At 37.5% G+C, this 17,310-nt stretch overlaps 2 protein-coding genes across 7 annotated transcripts in view; one reads left to right on the top strand and one right to left on the bottom strand.

The window, feature by feature from the left end:
* Window positions 1-6,638, top strand: part of USP37 (ubiquitin specific peptidase 37) — a 43,584-nt gene extending 36,946 nt beyond the window's left edge. For all 4 annotated transcript variants that reach the window (XM_026665535.2, XM_026665534.2, XM_087950380.1 and 1 more), the window contains exons 21-24: window positions 1,440-1,555; window positions 3,262-3,331; window positions 4,132-4,270; window positions 5,088-6,638. In XM_026665535.2, coding sequence (XP_026521320.1) covers window positions 1,440-1,555; window positions 3,262-3,331; window positions 4,132-4,270; window positions 5,088-5,163 — 401 coding nt within the window. In that variant the 3' untranslated portion in view covers window positions 5,164-6,638. The remainder of the gene's footprint in view (window positions 1-1,439; window positions 1,556-3,261; window positions 3,332-4,131; window positions 4,271-5,087) is intronic.
* VIL1 (villin 1) overlaps window positions 5,088-17,310 on the bottom strand; it is a 49,170-nt gene continuing 36,947 nt past the window's right edge. For all 3 annotated transcript variants that reach the window (XM_026665532.2, XM_087950382.1, XM_087950383.1), the window contains 5 exons: window positions 16,776-16,920; window positions 13,989-14,177; window positions 13,733-13,801; window positions 12,037-12,174; window positions 5,088-10,957 (listed from right to left, as the gene is read on the bottom strand). In XM_026665532.2, coding sequence (XP_026521317.1) covers window positions 10,844-10,957; window positions 12,037-12,174; window positions 13,733-13,801; window positions 13,989-14,177; window positions 16,776-16,920 — 655 coding nt within the window. In that variant the 3' untranslated portion in view covers window positions 5,088-10,843. The remainder of the gene's footprint in view (window positions 10,958-12,036; window positions 12,175-13,732; window positions 13,802-13,988; window positions 14,178-16,775; window positions 16,921-17,310) is intronic.

Raw genomic sequence — 17,310 nt, 5'->3', positions numbered from 1 at the left:
CATGACTGTGGGGATGCTGCAACAGTCGTAAGTGTGAAAAATGGTGATAAGTCACTTTTTTCAGTGCCATTGTAACTTTGAATGGTCATTCCACACAAGCAAAGTACCAGCAAAGGAGGGGGGGAAAACTCCAGAGATGTTCCTGAGACAGGAAGTCTAGTCCTGCCAAGAATGTAATCAGGGTTAACGGAGAGGCAGTTTCTGTAAGCAACACCAGAATGTTTCCTTCCTGCCTTCCTTATAGGATTAGGCCAGTAATTTCTTCTAACAACCGGTTCTCCGAACTGCTTAGAATATTAACAACTGGTTCTAGCGAATAGGTGCGAACTGGTAGAATCCCACCCCTGGCTCTGAGCTTGAAAAGTAGACATAAGTGGCTGCACAGAACCCCCAAACATTCCCAGAATGTAATTTTCTAATTTCAGTAAATCTCTTATGTCATTATTTTTATTTTAAAAGATTAAATTGTTGTCTTTTCTGAACCAAATGGTACATACAACTTCAGTGGTATGTAATATATGTCCATGAATCCACATAAAACTGAATAGGAAAAAGTACAAGTTGGCATCAGATGTTGTATAGGGAAACTACAAACAAAAATAGTTAACGTTTTAGCCATTGGTATTAAGTGGATATACTGCTGGAGCCCTGTAAACAAGCAGAATACAGAGTCTCAGCAGTTTTGAGTGGCTTCTCCAATCTGTTTTATTTATACCACAATTTGACTATATCTTACTTAGCATACTCGACTCTATTTCATAAATCCTAAGTGAGATAAAAGCAAGTAAGTCTGCCTGGGATTCCTAATTTGTGAAAAAGGAGAACGAGAGGTTTCTGCTAAAAGATTTATTGGTTCTATGAACTGTAGATTTAATTTCCTGGTGTTCTTCTCAGGTTTGATGTTCTGCAAAGAAAGTTATAAAAACTAGCAAGAGTTATGTATTTTAATTCAGTCATGATTCCAAAGTAGGGCTAGTTTATATAGCAGTGGGAGATGAGCGGTAATTTTTTCAAAATATTTTAAACATTTTGCTATAATAATTCACTGAAACTCTTTTAAGTGAAGGTGTTGTATAAGAGTTTAGCATACATTTTCTGTTTCTTGCAGCATTGTATCATGTTTTTTTTTCTATTGATGCAAATCAGTTTATGTGTTACTTTGGCGTCTTAGTGCAAAAACATTTAAAAACTGCATTTTGGGAAAGAAAGTTTTCCCCTCATAAACTGATCTGTTTACATTCTAAAAATCCTAACTTTGTACCCATTGTATATTTATTACTTGCTCTGGCATAGTAGTTTATTTCCTTTAATAAAGAGAGGTTAAATAGTTTGTATTTCTAGTGAGATAGTGTATCATGCACTGGAATGTAAAGTTTTGTCATCTCTGTTTTATGCACAACATCAGGAATCTTATGCAGTATTCTTTTCATGCTGTTTAGAGTTTAACAGTTCTCTCCTGGATAGTCTTGGTTCTGATGAGGACTCTGGGAATGAGGATTTTCTAGACATGGAGTACTCTGAAGCGGAAGCTGAGGAACTGAAAAGAAATGCTGAGGTGATGATCTGGGAAACCAGGGGAAGAATACTAGCATGTTTAACAGGTGGTAAATGCTTAAGCAAGGTTTTGTGGCTTGGATAGTTCAGTCTGCATAATACGGCACACTGGATCATCTTTATTAAGCTCTCTCAGTGATGACCAATGGTGAGCAATAGTGGATTGTTGATAATATCGGCCCTTGGAGATGCAGTTCCAAATCCCTACTTCAGGGTAGACTAATTACTTCCTAAAGTGAAAAGCAAATGTGTTTCCCTCATGCCCCAAAATATTAAAATATTCATTGGAAACATGAAGTGACTTATCAGCTAGTTAAATTTGCCTGGATAAGGATAGCTTGGCTTTGGCTATCTGGCTACTGGCTCTACCCTAACTTCCATTGGTACAAAAGGGATGGAAGAAAAATCACAGGCTTTCAAGGTACCGTTACTGTAGCCGAAATCAATAAAATATAGTTCCAGTCTAACTTGTGGAGTTGGTTTCTTGGTCTGGCCTAGGCAAGCCAACAGGGCCAACAATGCATATATGGTGAGGGTGGAGTTGGAAATGGAGCTTTGGTAGAGGATTGTCTTATTCCATTTTTCCTCCTACCATGAGGTGCTGCTATAATGAGAGTACAGCAATGGTAGACAACACATTGGGAAATTCCAGTTGGTTTCTGAGGTCCATTTCCTGCAAGGTGCCGGTGTTGTGTTCTTACCAATGATTATTTGGTAGGAAATGATAACATTTCATTAAAATGGAACTCTGCCTGATTGTGAATTATTCTTATGGTTCTCAACAATTGAATTATGGATTGGTTTCTTACCTTCTTATATTTCCTTCTTTTTCTTTTTTGCCTGCCCATGTACTTGGAAAGAGAATTGAGAGGCATAAGTTGCATTCCAGTTGAGTTACCATTACCTGCCTTTCTATTGTGTAGGTGAAGAAGGAATGACAAGTGGATGGCACCTTCCTGTGTTTATTACTGTACAAAGATATGTGCAGTAAAAATATGTATTTAATAGCAGAGTGTTTATGAACTAATAATAAATATTTTTTCTATGGTGGAGTAAGGAAAAACTCAGTTATTCTGAGTGGTGTCTGTGATTATAGTTCAATCTAGGAGAAAAAGATATTGTTGATTACACTTCGATGAATTACAGGTAGTCCACGATTTATAACCACAAATTGAGCTCAAAATTTTTGTAGCTAAGTGAAACATTTGTTAAGTGAGTTTTGATCCATTTTACAACTTGCCACTGTTAAGTGAATTATTGCATTTGTTAAGTTAGTAACACAGTTGTTAAGTGAATCTGGCTTCCAAATTGGCTTTGCTTGTTAGAAGGTTGCAAAAGCTGATCACATGATCCCAGGACACAGCAACTCATAAATATGAATTAGTTGCCAAGTGTTTGAATTTTGTCAACATGACTATGGGGATGCTGCAATGGTCATAAGTGTGAAAAAGTGGTCATAATCACTTTTTTCAGTGCCGTTGTAATTTTGAATGGTCACTAAATGAACTGTTGTAAACCAAGAACTACCTGTATTTAACGGATCTTTTAAAAAATACATTTTTATAAAGCCTGAGTTAACTACAAATTTGAAATGAATTATTCTAGTGTTCGATACAGTGTGTCCTAAGTTTGCTATAAAGTCTCATAAAGTTAAATGTCTGATATATACAGAAGCAAACTAAAACTAATAGCAGAATTCTTTCACAGACAGGAGAGCTTCCTAATTCATATCGTCTCATTAGCATTGTAAGTCACATTGGAGATACATCCTCCTCAGGTAAGAAAAAGGCTGTGCTTTTGATCCTTATTGTTTTTCAAAGTTGTGTTTGGGGGCCTTTTCAGGTAACCAGAATTCAAAATGAAGAAAGAAATGCGATAAAAATAGTTGATTTTGTATGCTTGATTTTAATCTATCCATCTGTCCCGTCCATCATATTTATATGGCTGCCTATCTCACAAAACATGACTCTGGGCAACTTAAATAAACACTATAAAATTAATATAAAAAAACAACCAACAGTTAGCAAATGTTGATATTATGGTTAAAAAAACAGTTTCCAGACAAGTTTTACAGAGTGAGAGGTACCATTAAACAATTTGTTATTAATCAATAAATCTGGCATATAAAAAGATGTTGAAGCACAGTAAAGATGAGTCAAATTTAAAATAATAAAAGCAAATTTGTGTGCAGAGGACGTCATTTATTAGAGACTTCAGCCTGTATATTTCTGCATGAAAGACATCAGAAGCCCAAAGGTTACAAGGGGGCCTGCCTTCTCTGCCATAGCACCTTCCCTAGGGAACATTTTCTCTGTCGCGATTAGGATGGCTGGTCTTTTGTAAGGCCCTAAGGACTTGGAGCTCCAAGTGTGTGAAGGCCCCATCCTTTGCTGTACTAGTGACTGTCAGTTGTGGTATCTTCCTCAACTATTGTGTATTTTAATTTTTTGTATTTGTAACAGGGTTTTTTTTTAAAAAAGTTTGAAAACAGTTCGCCTGTCAAACTCACTTATTGAGATGGACAGCACAAGAATGAATGAATAAATAATTCTTTTTGTCTGTTTCATTATGTTTAAGGTCACTATATTAGTGATGTATATGACATTCGCAAGCAGGCATGGTTCACGTATAATGACCTGGCAGTATCAAGAACTCGAGAGGCCTCTGTCCAGAGTGATAGAGACCGAAGTGGCTATATCTTCTTCTATATGCACAAGTAAATATTTTTATATTATTTACTGTTTGCATGTTTTATTTCATTTCCATCCTTGTGAAAAGATGAAAAATACTCCTCTCCCTCCCACCCCCACCCCATTTCCTAGCTCTTGCATGTTTTTTTCAGTATGAAAATTGTAGGAAACTGAAGTTTACAGCTGTTGCAGGGAGAATATTGTGTTAACATAGCCTTCTACCGTGTTATTTATGTAGATGACTGAATAGACAAGGTGGAAGACGATATTATTGAAACCTACACTGTAGAATCATGGGTTTTATTCAGATTTTCAGCTTGTGCATCTTGTGGAAAAATACCAGAATGAAGACCAGTTAACAAGAAATAGTTCTTAGAACAAGGGATGAGTTCTTTGTGAATTCTTTAGGGGCTGGAGAGGTACCAGGCTCAAGAAGAGTCTCCAACTGGAATTAGTCAAGTATTGGCAGAAGTACTGTAGTAATTTGGAGCCATCACACGAACTGGGGTATTGCAATAAGGGCTTTTGGCATTGATTCTTTAAGAATTCATACCAAGCCTGACCAGCTAGATTTTGAGTCATGAAATAAAAGTTTGGGTGTGTAACAGAGAAAGAGATAAACAAAGAGTTTACGTTTTTAATTCAGAAAACAAACCTGCATTTTTTCCAAATGTCCTTATGAACATCTCTGTGACTGTATAAGAAGCTAGATTATACTGTACCATGTAGAATCTCTTATTACTTCTTTCAAAACATTCCTTTTAAGTGCTATCTTGGGTACATCACATGCCTTGGCTGCTCTGTATAGATTCTCTTAGGTTCCTAATGTGTTCTGTTCTCTAGGGATATATTGGATGAATTGCTTGAAACAGAAAAGAACCTGCAACTGCCTGGCACAGAAGTGGGGAAGCCAGTCTGAAGAACAACCCTTTACCTGAGCATAAAAGAGTTAAGAACTTTTGCCTAATGCACAGGAGACACAAACCTGAAGACTTCAGGGCGTAGTTGAGAGACATGCTGCTTCAGATATGAAAGGGCCATTCCACCCCTTTCTTTGACTTCAGCAGTTAATCTTCTGTTATCCTGATTTCTTTTTATTGTTTGGGTTTTGTTCTCTGTTGAGCTACTCAAATAATTTTACCTGCAGTGGAGACGATCAAGCTACAGAATTTAAAAACTTCTTCCAAAACTTATAAAAGCATAGTATGAGAGAAGACCACAAGATCACCTATTATTAACAAATAGAGAAGACCTCATACATAGGTTGACTTTCTTCCTACAGAAGAAAAAGGGGGAGAAAAAAGCATAAGCTATACTACATTTATACTATGCCCTGGAAAGTGCAAGTGGCTGATTGGTTAAATGGAAGGATCCGTCTTTTGCTAAAACAAATGGACTTAAATACCTATGATTTGTAACACTCCAGAATCCTTCATTTTCATCACTTCAAATAATATATACATATATGTATATTTTACCTTTTTAAAATTTTTATTCTTTCTGAAGGCATTAGTTTCCAAGTACTGTCATTTGCAGAACAGTTCCCTTTGCCCTTGAGTGCATGGGTGTGTATATATATCTCTATATTTCTTGTGTTTCATGGAAGAGTTGCACTGGTTGGGTGGTGATCGGCAGTCCCTTTCCAAGCTGACGCTAATCAGTGAATGAAACAGAAATAGTTCAATTCTGCTCTGGCCTCCAGAGCTGTATGTGCTTGAAAGTGGGCAAGTAATATGGTAACAGGAACATGGAAATATAACTGAGTTTCGTCTCGTGGGGTTGATAAAAAATAAAACTCTTAAATGATTAGCATTTGCAAGATTTTTCAGAGCAGCAGTAGAGGAGTTTACACACTTAAAAGTGTTTGAATAACTTATATTGGCAAAAATTATATAGAAATTACTTGTGCCCAACCCTCATTTCAGTGTTGGAAGTTAATAACTATTATCCCATTTTCACTTTCATAGCAATGAAATTGCTAATAATTGAGATGTTTCTTGATTTGCTTCATAGTAAAAATATTTTCTTTGAAAAAGACAGCAGCTACATGGGAAAATGTATTTTGCCCCTACTTGTTGGGGATTTTTCTGTTCTTTACTATTAGAACCTTCGGACACTATGTTTTGAGAATAGACATGAGTCACATAGACAATAGAATTATTTGTTGCTGAAAGGTTTAAAGATTATTGATAATTCAGGCAGTATTGGAGAACTCTAAATAAATAAATATAGAAGATACCAACAGAGTAAAATGTTATCTGATGTAGAAGATAAAGTTCTCAAAAACTACACTGCACCAAAGCATAATATGCTAACTTCTGTCATAATTTTGTACTGTTCACAAAGGTATTTCGATGTGTTTTTAACAAAGAATAAAGAGATTTTCTTTGTAAAGAAGAGTATATCTCAGAATGTGATAGTCTTGATTCTAGAGTAAGGCTAGCTCTCTGTTAATGAAAAAACCCTTCAGATATTTGACAGAAGCTGAAAAGAACCTGCATTTCTATTTGCTTGAGCAGTTATTGGTACAATTCAGGAAAAAGCAGGATTTGTAGTGCACTGATAGCTGAACTTCCATTCAAGTGAATGGTACTCTGAGTCATTGGTCCATCTTCTGCCTCACCCAACTCCAGATACATCCTAGATTTCCTTATGAATGGACTCTGTGGGGTGGTGGTATTTTTCTTCAGTGCTTGTGGTCTCTTGAGAAGGGGCTGTGGAGAGTTGAGGCCTTTAAATATAAGGGGAGGTGGCAAACTCAGATTCAAGAGAAAATTAAAAGTACTGTATTTTTCAGAGTATAAGACGCACCTAGCTTTGGGGGAGGAAAACAAGAAAAAAAATCTGCCTCTGCCTCCAAGAATTTGCCTCCTTGCAGCAAACAGCCTGTTTCAGCTTCAGCACAGCCTGATTAGCACAAACAGCTGGTTGTTGGTTGGATCGGCCTCCCGACAATCAGCTGTTTCAGGCTGCAGGGATTGCCATTGCCGATTGCCGCCTCTGTGCGCCCCATTTTCAGCCTCTGCATTCCATTTTCAGCCTCCGCATGCCCCATTTTTGGCCTCCACACGCCCCATTTTCACCCCAGGTGGTGGGGATCAGAACCGGTGGAAAACGGGGCGTGGTGAGGCCAAAAATGGGGCACGCAGAGGTGGCAATAGGCAGTGGCAATCCCTGCAGCCTGAAACAGCTGATTGTCGGCAGGCCAATCCAACTGACAATTGGCTGCTTGTACTAATCAGGCTGTGCTGAAGCTGAAACAGGCTGTTTGCTGCAAGGAGGCAAATTGCTGGGAGGCAGAGGCTGAAGGGTGGGGGCTGGCGGGTGGGTGGGGCTTTGATAACATTCGCTGTATAAGACAGATATTTCCACCCATTTTTCGGGGTGGAAAAAGCGTCTTATACTTCAAAAAATACGGTACATCTCCCATTCTCCCTTCTTGCAGAAAGTGTTGTTAGCTTTCATTTCCTGCTCTGAATGGAAGGGTCTTATACAACCCATTGTAATTATGCAGTTATGTTTTTGGTTCCACACTTAACAGTGTAGCCAAATTAACTAATATATATGCAGTTTCTAATTTGGTGTCTTCTATAATAGAATGCAGAATTGCCCTTTGTGTGTAATGACTGATTTGCTTCATCTAAACCTGAAAAGTATGTAGCCTGAGATAAATTTATATACCTTTGGAAGAAAATAATTCTCATTCAGTAAGAAGTGGTGACTGTTAATCCTGCCTGGTTTGCATTTTACAAATCAGATCAAATTCTGTGGCAATGCAATGAATTTGTGCTGCAGTTCATCTAAGTTTTAATATTTAACTCTGACACTGCTGACCATACTGGATTATATTTAAACCCTCACATTAAATGGTTTATCATATTTCCATTTGAGAAATTATACCAAGGAACCTGGAAAATCTCTTGGGAACCTGAACTGCAGCTGCTAGTATTTTTTAAAAAAATGCTTGTTTAAAAAAACAACTGGATTTAGTTATACTATATTTCTGAAACAGCATGATATGGCACAACTCTAGACATCTTAATTCTAGGATTATTGATTTTAGATTTTGAAATGAGGCCTAACTTTATAAGTTCATCCAGTAGTGGATGAACTTCAGTGTATTTTAAATTCCTCTCTTCCTTTCCACTTATACCTGTCAATTCTTTTTCCTGCACTTATTTTTTATACAAGAAATAGCCATAACATGTTTGTACTAAGTAACTAAATTCTTCTCAAAAGTGAATCAAACCTTGTGCGTACGTGACATTTAAAAGTAGCTCAGGTAGCTTACTTTAAAAAACAACAACAAAAGTTTAGAATTATGCAATTATAGAATATTAAGCAGCATTGCTTCTGTTTGGATAAAACCTAATATTCATACGTGACAAGGTGCAAAAGTTTCAGGGACATTTCTCTATTCTGAGATGCCTTTTCACATTCTGAGGACCTGACAGCATTTAAGGATGGCTCTCTGTATTATGAGCCTTTGTTGCTAGATGTGCTAAGAGAAAGCTGCTTGCATTGCAACAAAGTAAAAGGCAAAATAATTGCTTTTAAATTGCATAAAATTAATATTTCACGATGAAGTGAATATTCTGGAAAAAAAGATTGCCATGTGTTTCTGAAAAAGAACAGGGTGCTTTTTAAAACTAACCCGAAATAGAGAATTAATAGCCCATGAATGAAAATCAAAGAAAGTTCATAACACTTTGCTGTTGACCTGCAGCAGTAACCTACTCCTTTGCTTTTACTTTAAGAAGTTACTTTGTAAAATCTTGGTGGAAGGGAACAAATAAAAATGACAAGGGTTTCTTAGGTGCATTGAGAAGATTGCTTTGATTATGTTGGGAATCACTTTGTATCCTTTGACATAATGTGGAGCAGCAGTTTTCTGTGTTTTAGCAGACCTGTTCTTCTCTTCCTCAAAATTCTGCTTTTATTCTTTCTTTTTAAATAATGTGTAGATCAATTTCTGAGAAATTAAACGCTCTTTATTAATGCCGAATCTGATATTTCTTTCCAGAGCAATGCAGTGCCTTACTACATTTCTATTTGTCCTTACTGCCATTTGATTGCGGTTTTTCCTCCACAAAATTGGCACTACAAAAATCATGGTATTTTTTTCACGTTGATTTTGCTTAGATATTCCACATTTTTTATTAATTTAAAATCTGTTCTTGTTTGTTTTAAAAGTACATAACCGTGTTGGAGAAGATATCACTGTATATTTAAAAAGGTACTAAAATTCATTATGGAAAAGAAATGTCCATTAGCAGTGGGGTCCTTAATTTTCAATAGCTGTCATTCTCTGAAGGTAAAATTACTATTGTAAGCCGCAAAATGTCAATCCTGTTTGCTTTTTCTTTGAGGACAGACTATTTCTGCCAAATGGACTAGGTATAGTGTTTCAACATAGTTTAACTTTAAACTATATTTACAATGGCAATGGCCTGATGATAAAATGGCCCAATTCTGTTCAATTCTGTGAGTTAGTGGTGTGGTAACTTGCCGTTTACAAACAAGGATAGCTTCTCAGTTTGCATGAAGAAGATTTATTTGCACTGGGATACATTTCATAAGAGAACAGTGGTTCCATCTGGAATGCCTTCTGTTTTATGGGTCACCTCAAAGACTATTTTGGAGGCATCTTCTTCATTGGCAGTTGAAAACTCTAACTATAATCATGTAGACAGTTATGATCATAGATAAGAACAGATTAAGGCAGACTTGGAGGGTCAGTACTCCTGGACTGTTATATTTACTTCTATTGGCAAAGCTGTGTTTTTAAGCAGCATAAATTACCTGCTTTTTAAGTCGTTTCTGGCCAGGTTACAAGATTGCGATGTCCTTGCTTTGAAAGATTTTGGTCCAAAGTGTTTTTAAAATTCCAAGTAGGAAAATCTTTCAAGGGCAGTTGAATCAGAAAAGTAGCACTGATTCGCTCAGGGAGTCTCCCCAGATTGGACAAAATAATTGAGAGTAACTGGAGTGTGAGAAAGAGAGGCAGTTGAGAGATTGCATAAGAAAGTGCTACAGCATGTGCAAAAGGGAGATGAACAAGAGCAATCATCAATAGGTGGAGAATTGGCACACCTGACTTGTGGTGCAAATAGGGGTTCCCTATAAAAAGAGGCAGTTGGAAAACAAGTGAGCTTTTGATAGCAAAATGTATGGGCCTCATTCAAAATCCACCCCAGCTCAACCTCCTTTTAGGAAAAATGGTGGTGGCTTTTTTTTTTTCTGTCTTCCACTAGCAGGAAATCCACCAATTGCTTTTCTGCACCTGTTCCACAATAAAGTTTTAGGGTAGCCCCATTTGCCAGCTTTGTCACTAAGTCAGATTGGAACTTGGCTATTGAGAAAGAGTAAATGATTCCAACATAGTTTTGGGCAGCTTCATAACTGGAAGAAAGTATGTTAAAGCAGCTGTTCTGAGTCTGCACTAAGATTATCTATACTTTTTTTTAAAAAAAAAAGGAAGCCCTTTTGTCTTTGAAAAACTGCTAGTAGAAAATTCTGAATGCTTCCGTTATCAAGCTTTTACCAAAAATGACATTAAGGTCTGCAATGGCTGAAAATAATGGCAGGCATATTTCCATTTAGAAAAGTCCTTTCTCCTTCTTGAGAGACATTTGTTTCCATGAAGGCAGTGCTGCAAAATCCCGTTGGGACATTCCAAAAATCTGAAAAAAATCATCCTCTGACAAGTATTGCTGTGGAATGGAAGAAAAGCACATATAAGTGACAGCTAGTCTTATAAACAGCGAGAAAAGTAAATGAAGTAGATCGGGGTGTCAAACTCGCATCCTCATGGTAGCGTCATGTGGCGTATCGGGACTTTTTCCCCTTCGCTATACCAGGCGGGATGGGGCCAGCACGTGATGCATCTGGCCCACGGGCCATGAGTTTGACACCCCTGAAGTACTGTATATTATTAAATATAAGGGGTTTTTTTCCCCCCCGAGTCACAATGGAAGTAACATTTCTATTCTAGTATGGTTTTGCATAATTCTTTGTAAGCTGCACTTACCAAGTGTGTGTTTGCAGGCATTAAAATCACAGCAAAGATCAAATGTTTACGCGTACACCAAACTAAAGTGAGAATATTCTCATTTTGTTTCATTTATGTTTTACTCACATTTATTTTTAACATTTCTGAACCACCTATCTCAAAGAGGGACTCTGAACGGTGTACAATAAAATGTCAAAATATATTTTAAAAAGTACAGGTAATTCTTGACTTCTCGACTCATTTAGTGACCATTCAAAGTTACGATGACACTGAAAAAAGTGACTTATGACCATTTTTCACACTTATGACTATTGCAGCATCCCTGTGGTCATGTGATCAGAATTAGGATGCTTGGTAGCTGACTAATATGACTGTTGCAGTGTCCCTGGGGTCATGTGATTACCCTTTGCGACCTCCTGGCAAGCAAAGTCAATGGGGAAGCAAGATTCACTTAACAACTGTGGCAAGAAAGGTCGTAAAATGGGGCAAAATGCACAATTGTCTCAGCAACATAAATTTTGGGCTCAATTGTCACAAATCGAGGACTACTTGGTCTATGAAATCTAAAATGTTTGAATTAAACTTTTAAACATTTTAGGAGGAGGCAAGAATAGTGCTTTAACTTCATATCAGATTAAAGAGAGTTCCCAAAGCCATTTAATAAACTTCGTAACGAGCAACTGTTTTTTATCCTGGATTTTCAGCAAATATCAGCAACTCCTCTTGAAATGCCCTCACTGTCCCCATGGAAACTCTGACTATAGCCTTCTGATCTCTCACCTCCTTCCGGCTGGGATCTATGTCCTTGGGAAGGTCTTCTGGAGCGACATTCACCAATTTCTCCAAGGGGTATGTAGAGAATGACAACTTGCCAAAAGTTGTCTTGGCAGTAAAAATTTCTTTTCCTTCCAAGATTTCCTGAAATAGAAAAAGGGGAAGCCCCAAAGCTATTCCCATGTCCATTTTGTCCTTGTTTGAATTCGTTTAAAAAAAAGAAAGAGTTACAGGCTGGGCTTTTCTAAATTGACTATCTTTAACATTATAGATAGGAGGGGCTGTGTATTTGAAAAGGGACAATGCAGTGCAAATGACCAATGAATATGCTGTGGTTGAGGAACTTTTGGTGAGAATCATTTAGAGTGTCCTTTTTAAAAACAAATGGTGTTCGACGCAACGTAAAAAGGCAATTTTGTGCTAAAGAGTTGCAGCATCATGGAGTCATTCAGTAAGTGTAAATAGTGAGATCAAGAAGATGGAATGTATGAATTAACAGGCCCCGATGCATCATAAGCTGAATGAAAAAAACCCATTGCTGTCTCAGTCAAAAACCTTTCAGAGTTTTTTTGTGGATTATCAATGCCTAGGCCATGGAACATAGAGCTGGAAATTAGAATCCTTAACAAATTATAATTATTCTGTGTCTCAATCTTGTTTTGCATTTCCTTTACAGGTTTCCTTGTTTAGCAGCTGCCTTTTTAGCGGCTGCAATTATGATGGTGATGAAAAAGTAACTTTATGATCAGTTCCCATACTTATGCCCTTCTCAGGTCTGTAAAGCGAAGAAAAATGGAAGTAAGATCATAAGCACAGTTGCGGTTTTACTTAGTGACCACTTCATTTAACAACCAAGATGCCAGCTCTAATTGTCACTAACTGAGGACCATCAATATTCATGAAAAATTATTTTAGGTTTAAGAATAAATCTCCTGAATGTTTATGGTGTCCTCAATATTGCTTGAATGCTGATGGGAAATTTGTATGCATTTAATATACAATTGTCAGAGTTGTAATTTTTATATTTTCTTCCATTTCACTGACTTCCCTGCTACCTTTGCACTGTCCCTCCAAAGTGGCATATGTATACCAACAAATACATGAATATAATAAGATTTGATGCCCCAGGTGGAAAAATGTGCTCTTAGGAGTCCCAAAGGTGTTTTTTCTTTTTTGTTTTTCCTTGAAAGCATTTTGTTTCTCATCCAATAAGCTTTTTCAGTACTGACTGTCAGAACTGAACAAACTTCTTGGATGAGAAGCAAAATGTCTTCAAAGGAAAAATAAAGTCCAATTGCCTTTTGAAAAAGTACCTTTGGAACAACCGTGACCTGGATGACTTGCAAATCTCCATAGACATGCTCTTAGGAGTTTTTAGTTCATCAAAGTTTTTGCCGAATGTTTAAATTTTTAAAATAGTCCAACATTCCTTGTTCATTGTATGCTATAAGAGAAAGTTCCAAATCTGAAGAATTAGCTGTAAACTAAGGCCCAGCGTTTTTTGCTTGGTCTTTAAGAATAGATTTGGTTCATATTCCTTCACTTTTCTCTTCAACTGAAAGTAGATCAATGCAGGCTTCACTTCTTTACAGGCACTGAAATAATTTGAAAGAGGATTTCCTATTCCTTTCATAGTGGAAAGCTGTACAGTATCTTGCTGTTAACATTCTGTGCTACTGCTCGCCTTATCAGCCATACTTACAGAAGTGATTTGGTCAAGGCTGTCCTCATCGGCAAGTTCAGCTTTCAGTTCTTCATAGGTTTTCTTGTCCTGCAGGGAGACAGGCAGAATGTTGTTGTTTTTTACTTTATAACTGAAAGCTTGGGCAATGAAAATACGCTACAGACTTTCTCAAAGAAGAACGTTGAGATTCTGAGGAGGAATAGGTCACTTTTCTTCACGCATGGTACAGGCAGCTACCTTTTCCAAGTCAAAAGAAGAACCTTTTGTCACTTACTGTCCATTTGAGAGGATCCCATGCTACAAACCAGCCGGTGAATGTTGGAGGTTCGTTGCCCTGTTTCACAATCACAATTGGAGTGTCTGGGTCCCGACAGCCTGGGTGAGTCCGCAGGTATTCTTGGGCGGTGACAGCTGCTGCTTCTTTCTCAGCCTCGTTTGCATCTTTACCAATCCAGAAGTAAACCTACGCGGGGGGGAAATGTCTCTCTGATCATAAAAAAACTATGCAGCTTGGACCACTGTTCCAAGATTAGAATTACCGTGCTGAAAATGAATCCAGGTATGAGGAACAAGCCCATGCAAGCATAAAACTCAGGTCAGAATTACATAGAATTACAGCTGCAAAGACAGAACCTTATAAAAGAGGGTTTTTTTAAAAAAAAAATCAGCTAAATCCATATTAATGTAAATAATTGAAAAGCTCTTTTCTAGAACCTAGTAAGGATAGTCTTCAAAAGAACTGTTCCATCCCATCTCCAAATTTCCATCTGCCTCTTCTCTAAGCAAGAATGTACATTATTTGGGGAATTAAGATGGAATCTGGCAACACTAAATATAACACATTTAACAAATTAATAGCGAAAGTGACTTTCTGGTGTTAATTAAAAAGAGTTAAAGTCTTTCAACAAACATTGGCTGGAAGTATGTTTGTTACAAATTGGAAGGCAGCTTGCATTAATTGAGAATGCGGTAATAAAAGGATATTTATGTCAACGGAGAGTCAAGAGAAGCAAATCATAAAAGAGTGTTTGGAATGGAAGCAGGAAAGTAGATAAAACCACTACCATGACTTTCTTCAAGAGAGTCCAAAATACTAGCTCTACCTGCCTCTTCCCCTCCTTCAGGTACACAGGAAAAATTTATGCGATGGAAATAGGTATAAATTTAAGGGGAGCAATTGGGATTCTGAAGCAGTGAAGTATACATAGAATAGAATAGAATAGAATAGAATAGAATAGAATAGAATAGAATAGAATAGAATTCTTTTATTGGCCGAGTGTGATTGGACACAAGGAATTTGTCTTGGTGCAAATGCTCTCAGTGTACATAAGATACATTCATCAAGAGTCAAGAATCATCAGGTATAACACTTAATAATAGTCATAGGGTACAATAAGGAATCAAATCATACTAAGAAACAATATAAATTGTAAGATTGCAAGCGACAAAGTGACAGTCATACAGTCACAAGTGGGAAGGGATGGGCAATAAGGAGTGATGAGACAATAATAATAGTAATGTAGACTTTGTAAATAGTTGGACAGTGTTGAGGGAATTATTTGTTTAGCAGAGTGATGGTGTTTGGCAAAAACTGTCCTTGTGTCTAGTTGTTCTGGTCTGCAGTGCTCTATAGCGTCGCTTTGAGGGTAGGAGTTGAAACAGTTTATGTCTGGGAAGTGAGGGGGTCTGTAAATATTTTCACAGCCCTCTGATTCATACAGTATACAGGTCCTTGATTGAAGGAATAGTAATTATTTTTTCTGCAGTCCAAATTATCCTCTGAAGTCTGTGTCTGTCTTGTTGGGTTGCAGAACCAAACCAGACAGCTATAGAAGTACAGATGACAGACTCAATAATTCCTCTGTAGAACTATCAGCAGCTCCTTGGGCAATTCTTCCTGTTAGACATTCACCCTCCATAAATACAAAGTTGCTTTAATAGGTCAAAGTAAGAATTAAAGATTCTTACTTATGTATATCTTCTGGTGAATGAATAAAACACCCATCACACGCATTCACAAAGATACACAAACACTGCTGACCGGTGAATCCTAAGCTTTGATAAGGGGTTGATTTTTGTTTTGTTTGGTGGCTTTACCCATCAGGTAACTGCACAATTTAACAACTGACTCTTGCAACCAGTTCTACAAAGAAGAAAATGTATGATCTATTTCTGAAAAAGATCTTTGTTGCATATATTCCACTGGTGGCAGTGTTAGAAATGGTCTGCAGACTCAAATACTTAAGAGTTGTGGGTTTTTCCCCGTTAAATTAGCAGTTGAATGCTTTCCATTTTTATTTTTGGATTCATTTGTCTGTATATAGGATAGCATAAAATAAGGCAGAGCCCAGCTCCTGCAATGATACTGTGGCTTTTTTATTGGCTTTTACATAGGTTTTGGAGAAGAATCCACCGATTTCATTTGAAACGGACAGATTTTGCCACTTCTATGACAGGGATAGGCTATCTTTTTTTCAAGCCCAGCTACTCTTGTCAAAGATGATGTGTGTTAGGCTTATTGGAGATTACACTTATTTTATTACATGTTGCCATGGAAAATTTTGCCTCTGTGATCTGGCAATTAACTGAATTTCAATTGTGACAATCTCCACAGGGTCCAGAAAAGGAGAAATAAGGATTAGGTGGCTACAGGTGTTCCTTGAGGTGCCCACTGCTGCTATACAGTGGAAAAAGCAGAAAGGGAATTGGTGTTTGATACCAGTGAATAATTCCAATAAGCATTCTCTTCCTAAGCTAGGGGTGGTGGTAGGGGAAACAGTTTATGAGATAGAAGTGAGAACTGTGAAAAAAAAAAAAAGCGGAAGTGATGAAGAGTGAGAGGAAGAGAACATTCTGTTCTAAAAGTTCTTTGACAATATAGCACAGGCAACTGCAATCAACTGCGGACTATATTAGTAATCGGATCAGATGTGATGTGGGTGGGCATGCAAATTGCTCAATAATAGGAGGCACCTTTGATTCTTTCAATTTCTGAAAGAAAAATAGTCACTGTGGATAAATGTCTTCCTCTTTCTGTTGCATCTTCCACGTTCATACCCACCTGGTCCCAGGCATCCAGCAAGAACACATCATCTTGTTCTAGATCATCCTGAGTAAAATTGGTGAGCTCCGTGGCAAGGAACTTGCCTGTCTTATTGGAACACTCAAAGAGCCGAGGCGTGATCGAAACAGTTTCTTCTTGCAATCTGCGTAAGATAGATAAAGCAACTCGAGGTGCTGCTGGAACAACCTCCTGGCAGATGTGGGGAAATTATGATACAGGATTTCCCCACTCAGCAGCATTGAAAGGGGTGCTGTCTAGAGCAGAGAGGTGGCAGGGCAGAAAATGATTAAGAGTTCTCTGCTCAAACTCTTTTCTATTCAACCATAATCACAGCCTCAGCTTTCATGAATGAAACAGAATGTTTATCAAATCACTCCTTGAATTGGACCTCCTCAAACTGACTACAGCCCATGGGTCACTTCTTCACTATTGTTCCCCTGCTTCCCTTTTTGAATTCCAACAGAATTGCCTTTCATCAAGACATTAGCTAAAAACTCAACTGGCTCTCAAGAGTCCAAAACATGGCACTTAT

Source organism: Notechis scutatus, chromosome 1 (assembly GCF_049901735.1).
Source record: "Notechis scutatus isolate UNSWTSFEM ecotype Mainland chromosome 1, rNotScu1.2, whole genome shotgun sequence".
In the NCBI taxonomy this organism is placed as follows: domain Eukaryota; kingdom Metazoa; phylum Chordata; class Lepidosauria; order Squamata; family Elapidae; genus Notechis; species Notechis scutatus.
Note: the sequence above shows the minus strand (reverse complement) of the source record. Positions and strands in the feature narration are given on the sequence as shown.